Source organism: Pseudophryne corroboree, chromosome 4, assembly GCF_028390025.1.
Source record: "Pseudophryne corroboree isolate aPseCor3 chromosome 4, aPseCor3.hap2, whole genome shotgun sequence".
Taxonomy (NCBI): domain Eukaryota; kingdom Metazoa; phylum Chordata; class Amphibia; order Anura; family Myobatrachidae; genus Pseudophryne; species Pseudophryne corroboree.
The window spans coordinates 947,232,119-947,246,083 of NC_086447.1; the positions used below are offsets into that span (position 1 = coordinate 947,232,119).

Genomic DNA, 13,965 nt, shown 5'->3' on the forward strand with positions numbered 1-13,965 from the left:
ACGTGATACGTCACCCTATTCCTCCTTGTAGTGCTTATGTCCTGATGAATGCAGGTACAATCAAATGGCGGCCATGCCTTGGCTGAGAGATAGCTGTAAGCATAAACACTCACATACTGTTGCAACTGAAGTATCCTCCTCTTTAATAAGTCCGTGTTCTCCGAAGATCTTCTGGACAGTGACCCTTGTACACCCAAGGCTAAGATTTATAGAGCTCTCCAGCAGGCCTTTTAGCCTATAATAGCCGCTTTTCCCTTAAGGCGCTATGTGCCAACCGGTACTGAGATACCACCAGGACTTACGCTACTGGAAGTAGTAAAAGCTTAACCTGGAGTGACCCGAATCAATGCTGGTAGGTGAGAAAACAAAGTAACACTAAAGAAGTAGACTACAGATGAATGGGGCAAAGGGAAGGCAAGCAACTGTGACCAGAAGGAAACTGAGGAGAGAGGAAAGGATAAGCTCGCAAGAGCAGGGACTTCTTTCCTCATGTGCCTTTCCTTTTCTTACTTACACTATCTTATACTCCATACTCCCTTTGATGGCACCTGATCCTGGGTTTTCTATACCTGTCCTATTTTGTCCTGTACTGTAAATGCGGTTTTCTTGTTTGCTCCTTTTATTATGTACTGTGTAATGGGTGCTGCGGATCCCTTGTGGCACCATATAAATAAAGGATAATAATAATAATTAATAATAATAATAACAAAACATGTCTGAGAGAATAAAGGAATAACGGAGGCAAAAACACAGAGTACCCCAATAAACAATAGATACTTTAACACAGAACTATCCCAAATTCTGGGCAGCTTTCGTTTGAGGGGAGTACATAAAGTATCAAAACAGACAGTAGAGAAAGAAGTTAGACAGAACAACGAGATAGAGCAACTGACAGTGGGAGTACTGAAGGTATGCAGGAGAGATATATAACAGAGAAAACACAAGACTGTATAGCAAGAAGACAAGGAGTAATATTAGCAGAAATAACAAAAGCAAATAGACAGATTATGCAACTAACACAGAGTTGGATGCTGATAATATGTAACTGACACGGAGCCATACACAGGAATACTGCAGAGTTGGATGCTGATTATTATGCAACTGACACGGTATCCACGGCTAGTACTAGAACTTAGAGACAAGGGCTCCTGCTGCAACCAGGAACTATGACCAGCAGGGAGTGAGAGACAGACAACACATATATAGGAAACAAGCCACTTCCACATACAATGCTTCCCTTACTTCTGCTCTTGACTCTGTTGCTCCACCATCCACTATTCACCCTCGCAAATTAACACCTCAACCCTGGCACACCAAATGCACCAGATATGTGCAAAAATGCTCACGTACTGCTGAGCGACACTGGAGGAAATCACGCTCTAAGGCAGACTTCCTCCAGTTCAAACTTATGCTCTCATCCTTCAGTGCTGCCCTTTCTCTTGCTAAACAGTCATACTTCAAGAACCTCATCTCCTCCCAGTTTTCCAACCCCCGGCGCCTCTTTGCCACTCTCAACTCACTCCTCTGCCCACCTCCACCTCATCTCCTTTCCTCACTCTCTGCTCTTGACTTTGCCACTTACTTCACATCCAAAATTGACTCCATACGTCAGGACATCACATCACAGCAGACCATCAGTAACCAGCCTTCTCCCATCCCTTACCAACCCTCCCCATCCCTCGCACCAACTCTGTCATCTTTCTCCCATGCATCTGGAGAGGAAGTCATGGCCCTCATTCCTTCCTGTCCCCTCACCACCTCCCCACCTGACCCTATCCCCTCCCGCCTCCTCTGCTACCTCTCTCCTTCTGCTTGTTCCCATCTTTCCCACCTTCTCAATCTCTCCCTCTCATCAGGCACTGTCCCCTCTGCTTTCAAGCATGCACTCATCTCTCCTATTCTTAAAAAACCTACCCTTGATCCAAACACTCTCTCCAACTACCGACCCATCTCTCTCCTCCCTTTTGCCTCCAAACTCCTTGAGCGTATTGTCTACAACCGCCGTACTTCCTTTCTTTCCTCACACTCACTGCTTGACCCATTCCAGTCTGGCTTCCGTCCTCTCCACTCCACTGAAACTGCCCTTACAAAAGTATGCAATGACCTCCATGCTGCTAAATCTAAGGGACACTCCTCTTTACTTATTCTACTTGATCTCTCTGCTGCTTTTGACACTGTGGACCATCCTCTCCTACTGCAAATCCTTCACTCCATTGGTCTGCGTGACACTGCCCTCTCTTGGTTGTCGTCCTACCTTTCTGACCGTTCATTCTCTGTCTCCTCTCATGACTCCACCTCCCCCTCACTTCCACTAACTGTAGGGGTACCCCAAGGTTCTGTCCTTGGTCCTCTTCTCTCACTATACGTCCTCCCTAGGTAAGCTCATTAGTTTTTTTGGTTTCCAATATCATCTCTATGCTGATGACACTCAAATCTATCTTTCCTCTCCAGACCTCTCCCCTGCTCTCCTCACTCGTATCTCCAACTGTCTTTCTGCTACCTCTTCCTGGATGTCCCAGCGCTTTCTTAAACTTAACATGTCTAAGACCGAGCTGATCATCTTCCCTCCCTCCCGCATAACCTCACCTCCTACAATCTCATTATCTATTGATGGCACTACTATCTCCTCTACCCCCAAAGTGCGCTGTCTTGGAGTAATCCTTGACTTCTCCCTCTCCTTCAAACCACACATTCAGCACCTCTCACAAACCTGCCGTTTTCATATAAAAAATATTTCCAGGATCAGACCCTTTCTCACCCAGGATGCTACTAAGACTCTTATCCACTCACTGGTCATCTCCAGACTGGACTACTGTAATCTCCTCCTGACTGGCATTCCTGACAAACACCTCTCTCCACTCCAATCTATCCTCAATGCTGCTGCCTGGCTCATCTTCCTCACCAAATGCACTACGTCCACCTCTCCTCTCTTACTAGACCTTCACTGGCTCCCCTTCCCTTTTAGAATCCATTTCAAGCTTCTCACACTTGCTTACAAAGCCCTCACCCACTCCTCTCCTATCTAAATCTCTGACCTTATCTCGCTTTACACTCCCACCTGTCCTCTTCACTCTGCTAATGCACGCCGACTCTCCTGCCTACGGATTACTTCCTCCCACTCCTACCTCCAAGATTTCTCACGTGCTGCTCCCTTTCTCTGGAATTCCCTACCTCTCCCCCTCAGACTCTCCACCTCTCTACAAAACTTCAAACGGGCTCTCAAGACCCACTTCTTCCCCAAACCCAGCCAAATCTCATCCTAACCCTCTGTTCCACGCTCTCTATGTACCCCATCTGTCTCATCCCTGTCTGTCTCCCCCTCCCCTTTAGAATGGAAGCTCTCACGAGCAGGGCCCTCTTCCCTCATGTGCTTACCCTTTTCTTACTTTAATAATCTTCAGCTGCACCTAATCCCGCAGTCTTCTGCCACCTGATACTTATTCCAGTGTCATCTGCTGATGTAGCTATGTTTATTTACCCTGTACTTGTCCTATATTGTCGTCAACTGTAAGTTGCTGTTTTCCTGTTTGATTATTTGTTTATGTACTCCTGTAATTGGGCGCTGCGGAACCCTTGTGGCGCCATATAAATAAAGGATAATAATAATAATAATAAAGAGCCAATGAGATTCACAACACAGCCAGCCTCCCCTAAATACCAACTCTCTGCTGCTGTGCTGCTGCAAGTCTACCAGCCTCCTGACTTACACAAGAAACAGGCTGGAGTCAGGTAACAAAGCATTCCAAATAGGTGTACTGTTACACATAGCAGCCAGCTTCCAGGTTGCTAGGAGACAGCTAGGAATACAAACACAAATGAGCTGCAGCAGTGACTCATTGGTCCAGCACTTGCCCTCAATGCAGCATGTACATATGCTCAGGTGCCCTCTATGGATAGATTGAACCAATATATCAAGTAGAATGGCGGGGCACACTCCGAGACTTGATAGATATATATAAGCTGCGCTGGCTTCTACAGGGTGACAGGAGCTGGTTTGTGGCACGTAATGTTACAGTGCAGCACCCGTCTCCTGTCACTGAGCAGGAGCCGGCCCTTTGGTGTCACCCCTCTGCGGGTGACATGCGGGTGAGTGCTGCACCCTCCTTGTGATGCCACTGCCTGTAGCTAGTGACTGGTTGAATGGGTAAAGAAGAGAAAATAGGGGGAGACTGGAGAGGTACATTGGAAAGATGTGGAAGCGAGAGACAGGTTGCAAAATAGTGTTTACAGAGAAAAAATGAATAGGGGGAGGAATAGGGGAGAGGAAAGGGAGACGGGGTGATGGTTTGGGATGAGAAGGTGGTGAAAGAGAGAAGGAAAAGAAAAGCCACCAATATATCTAGTGACTCAACAAATGAAGAGTATAACACATTAGTTGATTATAATGTTGCAGATTGCGATAATGCTGTTATGCATTTATGCAGCACCTTGTCTGTTCATTTCAACCTCACCTTTTCTTGCAGTTATCGCCTGTGTGACACTGCGGATAAAGACTTGTATAAATCATCTCCACTATTTGGACAATTTGTAAAGATACTGAAGAAAGGAACAGTTAAAGTTGGAGACCCTGTTTACCAAATAGTATACTGAATGCTGCAAATGTCTGTCTGTCTATTAAACCAATTGCCAAAATAATTGTAAATATGGATCAAAATGCTAGCCAATAAAATGTAATGCAAAATAACCAATCTGATAATAATCTGGTTTTTCATTTATATCTGTTTGTTAGCTGCGGATGACACTACGGGCGCAATGTAATAGTGTCTGAGTTTATGTGCGAGTGCATTCTTGCCTCATCACGCTGCAAGTTCATTCCGAAACCCGCAGGATGTAATAGCCTGCGAGCTAGAGATTGCGAGTACATGCGAGTTTAATTGCGGGTAAACTAACATCTTGTAATGTTAGTTTCATTACAAGGGGCGAGTGTCGCAGAATCAGTGAGAGCCGCGCCGGCTTCTATGTGTAAAAGTAAATAGTAAAAAAAAAAAGAAGAAGAAAAAGTGACATCGGGCTTCGCTCAAAAACATAACCAGCACCGGGCGGAGCCAGACTAAGGTCCTCACGGGCCTGGAGCTGACATTTCTGAGGGGTCTATTGTGTGCTGCAGCATAGTTACATAGTTACATAGTTAGTGAGGTTGAAAAAATGCAAAATGCCCATCGAGTTCAACCTGTATCCGTGTTAAGCAGTGCACATTATAAAGCACCAACCAAAATAATGGTTTTGTACCTATTGACAACTGTATTTCGTATCGCTCCCATCTACATAATGTCAATATGTTAAATGCTATAGCCTAGGATGCCTTTTACAGCTAGAAAACTGTCCAATCTGTTTTTAAATGCATTTACAGAGTCCGCCATTATTACCTTCTCCAGCAGGGAGTTCCAAATCCTTATTGCCCTTACTGTGAAGAACCCTTTCCTACGTTGTGTACGGAATTTTCTCTTCTCTAGCCTCAGCGAGTGCCCACGTGTCCTATACAGAGTTTTATTAATAAACAAATCCCCTGCTAACTCCTTGTATTGACCCTTTACATGTCTGAAGATATTAATAATGTCTCCTCTTAGTCTCCTCTTTTCAAGGGAATACATATGTAACCTAGCAAGCCTTTCCTCATACTCCAGTGTCTCTAACCCTTTAATCAGTTTAGTAGCTCGCCTTTGAACTCTATCGAGCTCCCCGATATCTTTTTTTATAATATGGTGCCCAAAATTAAACACAATATTCCAGATGCGAACGTACCAATGATTTATACAGCGGCAGGATTACATCTGTGTCCCTTGTCTCAATTCCCTGTTTTATGCACGCAAGGACTTTACTTGCCTTCTTTGCTGCATTTTGACATTGTGTACTGTTATTAAGCCTATTATCTATGAGCACCCCCAAATCTTTTTCCACCACAGTTACCCCTAACTTTTCCCCATTTAGAGTGTAGGATACAAGTTTGTTTCTAATCCCAAAGTGCATAACTTTGCATTTATCAATATTGAATCTCATTCCCCATTTAGACTCCCAGGTTTCAAGTTTAAATAAGTCATTTTGTAAAGACTCCACATCGATTTCTGAATGAATTACTTTACACAGTTTAGTATAATCTGCAAAGATTGACACTGTGCTTTCCAGGCCTATTCCTAGATCATTGATAAATATATTAAACAGTAGCGGGCCAAGTACGGATCCTTGTGGTATTCCGCTGACTACTGGTGCCCAGCTGGAGAACATCCCATTGACCACTACTCGTTGTACCCTGTTGTCCAGCCAATTTCCTATCCATGTACAAATAGTATTTCCTAGTCCGAGTTCCCTTAATTTGATGATCAGTCTCTTGTGAGGCACTGTATCGAAGGCTTTTGCAAAATCTAAAAAGATCACATCCACAACCTTGGTCGAGATTATCGCTCACTACCTCATAGAAGCTAATTAAGTTAGTTTGACATGATCGGTCCCTCACATGCTGACTATTGCTAATATACTTAGAATGCCGTAGATAATCCTCAATGCTATCTCTCAAAATTTCTTCCAATATTTTACCCACTATAGAGGTTATACTAACAGGTTGATAGTTCCCAGGATGATTTTCTGATCCCTTTTTAAATAATGGCACTAACTCCGCTATACACCAATCCCTCGGTACCATACCTGATCTAATTCAACTATAGAAAATCAAGTATAAGGGTTTTGACAGCTGAGCCCTAAGCTCCATAATAACCCATGAGTGAAAGCCATCTGGGCCCGGTGATTTATTAATCTTTATGTTGCTTAGTCTCTTCAAGACTAAATCCTCACTTAAATAAGTATCTAGCCACGCATCATTATTGTCTCTGTCGTTATTCACTACTGTCACCGTCTGATCCTCCCTGGTGAATACTGATGAAAAAAAAAATTGTTCAGTATATCCGCTTTTATTTTGTCATCATTTATTAGGGCTCCCAGTTCATCTTTTAATGGACCTTCATTCTCCTTTTTTAACCTTTTACTATTTATGTATTTATAAAACTTTTTAGGATTGGCTTTACTCTCTATAGCAATTTGCTTTTGGTTCACAATTTTAGCTGCTCTAATTACCTTTTTGCATCTTTTATTGCATTCCTTGTTATACTGGAATACCTCCTCCCCTCCAATTGATTGATAATGTCGATTTTATCTTAAAACAGAAAGCTATATCTTTAAACACACTTTTACCATGAAACCGCTGCGGCCGCTAAACTTAATACGCGCTCTTCGTACCTCTTACACTATTTGCGTAAGGAGTCCCGTACAATGTACGGACTCTGCGTACACACGCCGCGCTGACGATACAAAGTACTCGCAGCGCGTACACACCCAATTAATACACTTATACAGCTATATACTTATACACTAATACACTTAAACCTTATACAGCTAAGCAATGCGATAACGAATACACTTTAAACCTTAGCAGGGAAATGAGGACACAACACCAATTGTGATTTTACCGCTGGGTTCCGACACCACAGTGGTTTATTTCTGAAAGGGGGTTTACAATACAAATTATGCACTACAATACAATCAGAGTAAAATGGCTACAGTCAATGTACATACGTGAATAGAATCGCTTGCGCAACCCGGCCCGGTCCTCCGCAATCAGGTAGATAGCGTTGTGAGTCTTGTGTGTGGCCAGGCTACAGCAGCCTTTATTTTCTTCTAAAAGCAATACAATGGATACTGTAATCCCTTTGTCCATTGGACACAGGGATGCATCTTTACAGTACAGGAGAGGTCATAGGTTGATTTGAATAGGTGGGCGATGTCTTTCTCAACTGTTCTTGTGGGTGGTCTCCTCTGGATTCCCGCCGCATACATAATATACTGTAAATACAGTTTATATCTATATTCTGCTTCTGCACATAACTATCCTCAGGAACATGCGATCTTCCGCAAACCAACACCGGAATGTTACCCTTAAAATACCCTACAGCTGGATACCAAACACCACCTTATAACCTTAGTCCCTCTTATCCTGTAAAGGTGAATCCCTTTGTTCTGGAATCATTTAAACTGTTGTTACTTTCTGATGTGGTGCATGGGGACTATGTGTACAATGTGCACTATTTGGATTAAATATGTAATGTTTCGATAGCCCTCCATGCGTTCACAAACTCCGCCGTAAATACCCACACCACGCGCAGGACCGCGGGAGCGACCATACGCAAATTGCGGATATGTGCACGCACGGCGGGCATGTGTGTGTTGTTTGTACGTGATGTGTGTACTGCAATATTTTTCGACTTTGACATGATTTAAATGCTTTGAAAGCACGCCTCTTAATAGCCATTTCTTTTTTGACCTGCTTATTAAGCCACATTTGTCTGTGTTTAGTACTCCTGCGTTTATTGCCCATGGGAATGAATTTGTGAATATTGCTATCAAGCAACCATTTTAAAGCATCCCACATTTCCGAAGTGTCCTTGCCCTGGAACAAAACTTCCCAGTCAATGTTGTTTAGTGCCTGCCTCAGCATACTGAAGTTGGCTTTTCTAAAGTTTAGTGTTTTGGTTGATCCCTTATAGCTTAGTTTTTTTAAACTGATGTCGAATGAGATTATATAGTGATCACTGTTTCCCAAGATCTCCCCAACTGTAATGTTTGATATAATGTCCACATTATTGGTAATAACTAGGTCCAGAATATTTTTACCTCTGGTTGGGTCATCAACTAATTGAGACAAGTATTGATCCTTTAATGTGCTTTTACACATGAATCGTTTCTCCAATTTATATCAGAATAGTTGAAATCCCCAATCACTAGGATGTCCCCCATTCCCGCAGCTTTTTCAATTAATTGTAAGAGATGTTCCTCGTCCTATGCGCTAATATCCAGTTGTTTGTAGCACGTGCCATTGACTAGTTTTTTTGCTTCAATGCCCCTGCTTGCGATCACGACCCATAGTGATTCCACATTAACTCCAGTCAGAGGCGTAACAAGGGTAGGGCGAGTGGGGCACGTGCCCTGGGCACCTTGGCAGGCCCAGGAGAGGGGGGCGGCGGCTAGGGCATCATGCCCCACTCGCCCCTGTCACGCCAAAATGTGAGGGGAGGAGAGCGCAGCGTCTCTCCCTCCCCTCACCGCCGCTACCAGAACTAGCAGTGCTGCTGTGTCTGGTCTCCGGCGGCGTTAGCCAATCAGAGCTTGCGGACCGGCTCCTGATTGGCTGCCGGTCCGCGAGCTCTGATTGGCTAGCGAACCGGCGCCAGACAGCCGCCGGACACCTGCTGCGGAGAGGGGAAGGAGAGGCGCTGCGCTCTCCTCCCCTCACAATGTTATCAAGCCTAGTATCAACAAGCGGTGAGTGACCGGGGGGGGGGGGGCACAGTGGGGCATGTATCTGGCACTGAGTGGGGCAATGTAACTGGCACTGTGGGGCAATGTAACTGGCACTGTGGGGCATGTAACTGGCACAGTGGGGCATGTATCTGGCACAGTGGGGCAATGTATCCGGCACTGAGGGGCAATGTATCCGGCACTGAGCGGCAATGTATCCTGCACTGTGGGGCAATGTAACTGGCACTGTGGAGCAATGTAACTGGCACTGTGGGGCATGTATCTGGCACAGTGGGGCATGTATCTGGCACTGTGGGGCAATGTATTCGGCACTGTGGGGCAATGTAACTGGTACTGTGGGGCAATGTAACTGGCACAGTGGGGCATGTATCTGGCACAGTGGGGCAATGTATCCAGCACTGTGGGGCAATGTAACTGGCACTGTGGGGCATGTATCTGGCACAGTGGGGCAATGTATCCGGCACTGTGGGGCAATGTAACTGGCACTGTGGGGCAATGTAACTGGCACTGTGGGGCATGTATCTGGCACAGTGGGGCATGTATCTGGCACTGTGGGGCATGTATCTGGCACAGTGGGGCAATGTAACTGGCACTGTGGGGCAATGTATCCGGCACTGTGGGGCAATGTATCCAGCACTGTGGGGCAATGTAACTGACACTGTGGGGCATGTATCTGGCACAGTGGGGCAATGTAACTGGCACTGTGGGGCATGTATCTGGCACAGTGGGGCATGTATCTGGCACAGTGGGGCATGTATCTGGCACTGAGTGGGGCAATGTATCTGGCACTGAGTGGGGCATGTATCTGGCACTGTGGGGCAATGTATCTGGCACTGTGGGGCAATGTATCTGGCACTGTGGGGCAATGTAACTGGCACTGTGGGGCAATGTAACTGGCACTGTGGGGCAATGTAACTGGCACTGTGGGACATGTAACTGGCACTGTGGGACATGTAACTGGCACTGTGGGGCAATGTATCTGGCACAGTGGGGCAATGTAACTGGCACTGTGGGGCATGTATCCGGCACTGTGGGGCAATGTAACTCGCACTGTGGGCCATTTTCAGTGGCCACACCCCTTCTGGTGCGTGGTCACACCCCTTCTGGTGCGTGGCCACACCCCTTCTGGTAACTTCTGGTGTAACTGGCACTATAATGGGGGACATTATGTGTATCAGGCACTATACTGGGGACATTATGATGTAACTGGCACTATACTGGGAGCATTATGTGTAACTGGCACTATACTAGGGGACATTCTGTGTAACTGGCACAATACTGGAAGACATTATGTGTAACTGCCACTATATTGGGGGCATTATGCGTAACTGGCACTATACTGGGGGCATTATGTGTAACTGGCACTATACTAGGGGACATTCTGTGTAACTGGCACAATACTGGAAGACATTATGTGTAACTGCCACTATATTGGGGGCATTATGCGTAACTGGCACTATACTGGGGGCATTATGTGTAACTAGAACAATACTGGAAGACATTATGTGTAACTGGCACTATACCTGGGGACATTATGTGTAAGTGGCACTATACTGGGGGACATTATGTGTAACTGGCACAATACTGGAAGACATTATATGTAACTGGCACTATACCTGGGGACATTATGTGTAAGTGGCACTATACCTGGGGACATTATGTGTAAGTGGCACTATACTGGGGGACATTATGTGTAACTGGCACAATACTGGAAGACATTATGTGTAACTGGCACTATACCTGGGGACATTATGTGTAACTGGCACTATACCTGGGGACATTATGTGTAAGTGGCACTATACTGGGGGACATTATGTGTAACTGGCACAATACTGGAAGACATTATGTGTAACTGGCACTATACCTGGGGACATTATGTGTAACTGGCAATATACTGGGGGACATTATGTGTAACTGGCACTATACTGGAAGACATTATGTGTAACTGGCACTATACTGGGAGACATTATGTGTAACTGGCACAATACTGAAGACATTATGTGTAACTGGCACTATACTGGAGACATTATGTGTAACTGGCACTATACCTGGGGACATTATGTGTAACTGGCACTATACTGGGGGACATTATGTGTAACTAGCACTATACTGGGAGACATTATGTGTAACTGGCACAATACCGAAGACATTATGTGTAACTGGCACTATAGTGGATGCATAAAAATTTAAATATTCCAAAATATGGAATAATCCATAATCCAAAATGATTCTGGTCCCAATCATTTTGGACAAGGGATACTGTAACCCTCAGGGTAATTTACTGAACAGGTGCACCCGAACTGAGCTCCTTCCGTGGAATGCAAACAGGTTCTTATGCAACTACCATGACTGAGCACCATCATAGCACGTGTGCGGACCAGTAGGGGCCATATCGCAGCACTTATCCAAAGTTTTGAAGGACCAACTAAACTGCAGAAACAATTAAATTCTGAATACCCCAAATAGGAGACCCTGCAAAACAAGGGTAGCCCCCCTGCCAGTGAAGGCAGGTGCACCGCCGCCATGTTTTGCTTCCCAGTGGCTGCGTGTGACATCACATGGGTGCCCCAAAAAAGGCCCCCATTTTCACCTCACCCGACCCTGCAACTTGGCATGCCCCCCACCACCCCGCGAACACCTCTGCCTGTCAGGCAGAGGCATTCACAGGGCGGATATTCTGGCATATTCGATCGCAAGGGCCATAATATACATTGACCAGCACTCCCAGGCAGAGCCGCGGGAACCCGCTCAGCAAAGGGATGCAAAGCAGGCAGGCGCCAAGCTAGAATAGCGCGCTCCCTGCTCTGCACCCCTGCAGCTGTGTGCTGTTGCTGCCGGCTGCGACAGCACCTCTCACACTGTACAAACAGCAGTGGCGGCAGCATGATGACGGATCTTCTAGCCCTGCCCCGCTGCTGATGTGATCTCCTGTGGCACTGGAGGGAGGAAGAGTGGAGGGGGTTAATGAACTGACGAGCAAAAGCTGGGATCAGGAGAGAGAGAGCTGACTGCAGTACTGCCAGGAGCCACTAGATGCCCCCCATCACCATTCAGTCATCTCACCTGCCGCTGTCCTGATCATCAGAGAGACTGACCCTAGAGGAACTACTGTAAGTGAGATTTCTTTCTATGTGTGGTTATCTATCTATCTATCTATCTATCTATCTATCTATCTATCTATCTATCTGTCTATCTCATATCTATCTAGCTATCTATCTAGCTAGCTAGCTATCTCATATCTATCTGTCTATCTCATATCTATCTATCTATCTATCTATCTATCTATCTATCTATCTATCTGTCTATCTCATATCTATCTAGCTATCTATCTAGTTAGCTAGCTATCTCATATCTATCTATCTATCTATCTATCTATCTGTCTATCTATCTATCTATCTATCTATCTATCTGTCTATCTATCTGTCTATCTCATATCTATCTATCTAGCTATCTATCTAGCTAGCTATCTCATATCTATCTATCTATCTATCTATCTATCTCATATCAATCTATCTATCTATCTATCTGTCTATCTCATATCTATCTGTCTATCTATCTATCTATCTATCTATCTATCTATCTATCTGTCTATCTCATATCTATCTGTCTATCTCATATCTATCTATCTATCTATCTATCTATCTATCTATCTATCTATCTATCTATCTATCTATCTATCTGTCTATCTATCTCATATCTATCTATCTATCTATCTATCTGTCTATCTCATATCTATCGATCTATCTATCTGTCTGTCTGTCTCATATCTATCTATCTGTCTATCTCATATCTATCTATCTGTCTATCTCATATCTATCTATCTATCTATCTATCTATCTGTCTATCTCATATCTATCTGTCTATCTCATATCTATCTATCTATCTATCTATCTATCTCATATCTATCTATCTATCTGTCTATCTATCTCATATCTATCTATCTATCTATCTATCTGTCTATCTCATATCTATCTATCTATCTATCTATCTATCTATCTATCTATCTATCTGTCTATCTCATATCTATCGATCTATCTATCTGTCTGTCTGTCTCATATCTATCTATCTGTCTATCTCATATCTATCTATCTGTCTATCTCATATCTATCTATCTGTCTATCTCATATCTATCTATCTATCTATCTATCTATCTATCTATCTATCTATCTATCTATCTATCTATCTATCTCATATCTATCTATCTGTCTATCTCATATCTATCTATCTGTCTATCTCATATCTATCTATCTATCTCATATCTATCGATCTTTCTCATACGTCCTAGAGGATGCTGGGTCACTTCAAGAACCATGGGGTATAGACGGGATCCGCAGGAGACATGGGCACTTTAAGACTTTCAAAGGGGTGTGAACTGGCTCCTCCCTCTATGCCCCTCCTCCAGACTCCAGTTCAGAATTGTGCCCATGCAGACTGGATGCACTCTGAGGAGCTCTACTGAGTTTCTCTGAAAAGACTTTAAGTTAGGTTTTTTATTTTCAGGGAGATTTCTGGCAACAGTCTCCCTGCTTCGTGGGACTTAGGGGAGAGAAGTCAGACCTACTTCTGTGAGTTTAAAGGCTCTGCTTCTTTGGTTACAGGACACCATTAGCTCCTGAGGGTCTGATCGCTAGGTACGCCAAGATCCTCGTTCCCAGGGCCCGC

General features: G+C 44.5%; 1 protein-coding gene across 1 annotated transcript in view; it reads left to right on the plus strand.

Moving 5' to 3' along the window:
• Positions 1 to 4,684, plus strand: part of LOC134910756 (mitochondrial amidoxime reducing component 2-like) — a 90,758-nt gene extending 86,074 nt beyond the window's left edge. Inside the window, exon 7 of the mRNA XM_063919138.1 lies at positions 4,464 to 4,684. Coding sequence (XP_063775208.1) covers positions 4,464 to 4,590 — 127 coding nt within the window. The 3' untranslated portion in view covers positions 4,591 to 4,684. The remainder of the gene's footprint in view (positions 1 to 4,463) is intronic.
• The last annotated feature ends 9,281 nt before the right edge of the window (positions 4,685 to 13,965 follow it).